The 3,473-nt window shown below is 63.4% G+C and overlaps 1 protein-coding gene across 1 annotated transcript; it reads right to left on the reverse strand.

Annotated features, from left to right (window-relative positions):
• Positions 1 to 161: 161 nt before the first annotated feature.
• Positions 162 to 1,897, reverse strand: MNEG_15304 (ebs-bah-phd domain-containing protein; the record flags this gene model as incomplete). Its single annotated transcript, XM_014036225.1, has 6 exons — positions 162 to 374; positions 725 to 769; positions 935 to 1,147; positions 1,289 to 1,348; positions 1,564 to 1,613; positions 1,825 to 1,897. 6 exons carry the CDS (start codon positions 1,895 to 1,897, stop codon positions 162 to 164), a joined length of 654 nt encoding a protein of 217 aa, XP_013891679.1.
• Positions 1,898 to 3,473: the final 1,576 nt, after the last annotated feature.

Below are 3,473 nucleotides of genomic sequence, written 5' to 3' on the forward strand. Positions count from 1 at the left end.
GGCCGGGGGCGGTCGGGGCCACAAAGCGATGACAGGATGCGGGTGCGGCTGGACCCGAGGCTCCAGCGGGCCTGGCAGTGCAGAGGGCATCAGAGGCTGCAGGCGCAGACAGCGCCGTACAAGAAGCAGGGCGCACGCACTCGCACAGGCTCACACACGTGTCATCGCGCGCCCACCACGCAAGCAATGGCATGCATTTGCGAGCGCACATGCACACCACTGCGTCCGCGCGGCTCATGGCCCGCGCCGCATATGGCCCGAGGCCCCACCTGGAACTCTTTGAGTGTGAGCACCCTGCACTTGCCGATGACTGTGGCCACGCTGCACGAGTCTGTGTGGTCCGACAGGAACAGCTCCTTGGCGCCATGGAACGCCTGCGGTGCGCGGCGTTGTGACGGCATGCGGGTGTTTTGATGTCTTGTGCGCGCGTGTATGACCACACAAGTGTGTGTATGTGTGTGAGAAAGACACTGAAAGAGAGAGACAGAGTGTGTGTTTGTTGGCGTGTGCAGCTTGCAGGTGTGCAAGCGTACCTAGACACACGATGCCAGCTGGCGGGTTGTACTCATCCAGTCCTTCCCCTGGTGCCAGCCCCCCTATGTACACAGCACCTCACAACTACCTAAGACACAGAGGCCTCCGATCACCGCGGCCGCTGTTGTTGGGGGCCAGCCCAGCTCTTGCACGCGGCAACCCCCCTGTCCCCCCTCGCAGCACCCCGCACCTTGCGTCCCCCCACGGCCTCCTCTGGCCGGTAGTACCACACCACCTGGGGGTGGCAGGGATTGTGACGGAGGGTTCCATGATGGCGGTGCGATGGCTGGCGAGGTGGAGCAGAAGGGACAAAAGGAGCTTGGATAATGTGTGTGTGTGTGTGTGTGTGCATGTGTGCATGTGTGCGTGCATGAGTGTGTGGGGGGAGGGGAGGACGCACATATGGGTCGGGTGGCAGCAGCAGCAGCAGCAGCAGCAGCAGCAGCAGCAGCAGCAGCAGCAGCAGCAGCAGCAGCAGCAGCAGCAGCAGCAGCAGCAGCAGCAGCAGCAGCAGCAGCAGCGCAAACAGTAGAACACCAACAGTGCGCAGTCTGCGGCTGGTCACGGCTGTTCCGCTGCCGACGATCACGCGTCGCGCCGCCGCCGAAACTGGCTGCGGTTGCCAGGTGGCGGAGCGCTTGAACGGGGTCGCGACAGCTGCCGCGTTGGGTGGCCCGGATTCACAAACCGCACGCTGCTTCTGCTTGCTGCGGCCTGCTGCCGCCCCAGCTCCTTTTGTTGCCGCTGACCGCACCTGCAGCGCCGCCTCGCCGTCCTCGCCCTTGCCATCTAGGATGTCCTTCACCCACGCAATCTGTCAGGGTGCATTGTCACGAAATGCAGGGACAGCAGGTGAGTGGGTGAGGCGGGCTTGAGTCGTTCGTCCATACACCACACAACAATGGGTGCGTATGCTCAGTCACAGCAGCTCTAGGGCGGCCAGCTGGACGCACAGATGCATGCTGCTCTGCGCATGACTGCGGCTGCCCCGGTTTCGGCTGCGGGGGCGCTGGGGTGGCTGGGGCTCACGTAGGGCAGGCCCTCTGGAGTGTCAGGGTTGACCTGCACGCTGTCGCCCACTGCACAGGTTGCACGGGTATGAGAGGTTGAGGCAAGTCAGTGGAGCGCATGAGGTGCTGGGCAGCGGCAGGAGCTTCTTCGTCACAAAACTATTCGTGGGCCTGGCCACCCGTGCAGCTCAGGGGAACCCGCTGTTCCGTGACGGCGGCCCCCATATGCGTCAATGAGCACACACGCGCCGCCTGGACGCGTGAATGCACACGTGCGCACCAGTGATGACGACGTTGTTGAAAGTGGCTATGGATTTGGCCTTGCCGCTGCTGGGCCCGCTGTCTGCCCCCATCGTTGCCCGTTGCAGCAGCTGCGGTAGCGTCGTGCGCTGTGGCCTAGGCAGGCTCCTGAAGTCGAATCGTCCAGGGTACCAGCTGCTTATTATGTTCCTTGTTGAGGCCTACAGCTGCAATGATGCGACTCCGCGCTCCCGGGGACTGCGCACGATGGATACTGATCGCTGCAGGCGCTGAAATCTACGCGGTATCACACGTCCAAAAGCCCTCGTATCAAATCCTCTACAGAGCACTGCAGACCGTTGCTTGTGCGTGATCTACAAGTTGTTTCAATGTGATCTACTGTAGACCCACTCAAGAGTATGGTGCTTTGAGACGATGGCACTAAGCAGGAAGGGCACAGCGTGGTGGGCCAAGACATTGCCCAACACCACGCTTCAATTTAAGTTGCACAACATACGTTTGATGCAGCTGCACAGTGCCCACCGGCCAGGGGGGTCTGGCGGCGGGCGGTACACTCGCACTGCCTCTCACACTGTGCCCACAGCTCGCGCACCAGCCGTCAGAGCTGACACGATTCGAACGCAAGCGCTTCACCAGACACGCGCCGCCACTGCTGGGTGCTTCACCATGCTACCGGATGTTTCACCACACCGCTTGCCTCACAGCCGCAGCAGTGCCATCCTCACACTGCACCATCAAGTCTCCATTGCGCATGTTCCATCCCAATTCGAACGTATCGCAGGAGCGACGCCCCTTATGCAAATCCAGCGAATGTTGAGTAGTGCCGCGGTACTGCTCTGAGTGTGGTTACACGTGCATGCGCATGCGCGTCCTGCTGCCTGCCTCGGGCACCATGCAAGCAGGGTATGCGCAAGGCAGCCATTCTTACTGAGGAGGCGCAGTGTGGAAAAGCGATGGGCACGCGTCTCTCCTGAGCCATTGAATGTGTTGCAGGCTGCACAAACAGGCCATGCACGATCCCAAGCCCTCCACCGCCGCCGCAGGCCAGCTGTGTATTCAGCCGGCGGGCGGAATCGCGGGTTGGGATGCGCTCTGCCTGTCGTTTGTCGGCACGGCCAGGCGGCGCAGGCGAGGGGCCGGCGCAGTCCACAGGGTTGCGCAGAAACATGGCATCCCTGAGGGCGCTACACTATTTGGGCACATTGAAAACATACAACAGCGCGCGAGGCACAGGAGCCAGAGCGCCGCTGCGGCGAGGCAGTGCAGGGTACAGCAGTGCGTGTGCGGGGCGGCGGGCAGCGCCCCGGTGCTGGGTCGCCGGGTGCGGTGCGCCCGCTGCTGAGACCTGTGCGTTCCAGTGTATCCATCGCTGTCGTGTATTGTATTGGAGGGGGGATGGGGGCTGGCAGGGGGGCAGGAGGCTCGGGATGAGGGCGGACCACCTGGTGGTGGACAAAGGCGGACGAATCAAGGGGCCAAGGCAGGGCAAGGGGGGTTGCGCGCGATGCTGAAGTGGGCGGCCCCACCAGCCCAAAGGACAACCACGCCGCAGGGGGCGCGCCGGGCCGGCCTGGCCGCGGCGCCAGTGAGGGCAGGCGGCGGCGCCGGCGGCCAGGCGGCGGGCGGCGTCCCATCATCTCCGGAAGAACGACGCCTGCGGGGTGGGCG

This window comes from Monoraphidium neglectum (assembly GCF_000611645.1).
Source record: "Monoraphidium neglectum strain SAG 48.87 unplaced genomic scaffold scaffold05209, whole genome shotgun sequence".
Taxonomy (NCBI): Eukaryota; Viridiplantae; Chlorophyta; class Chlorophyceae; order Sphaeropleales; family Selenastraceae; genus Monoraphidium; species Monoraphidium neglectum.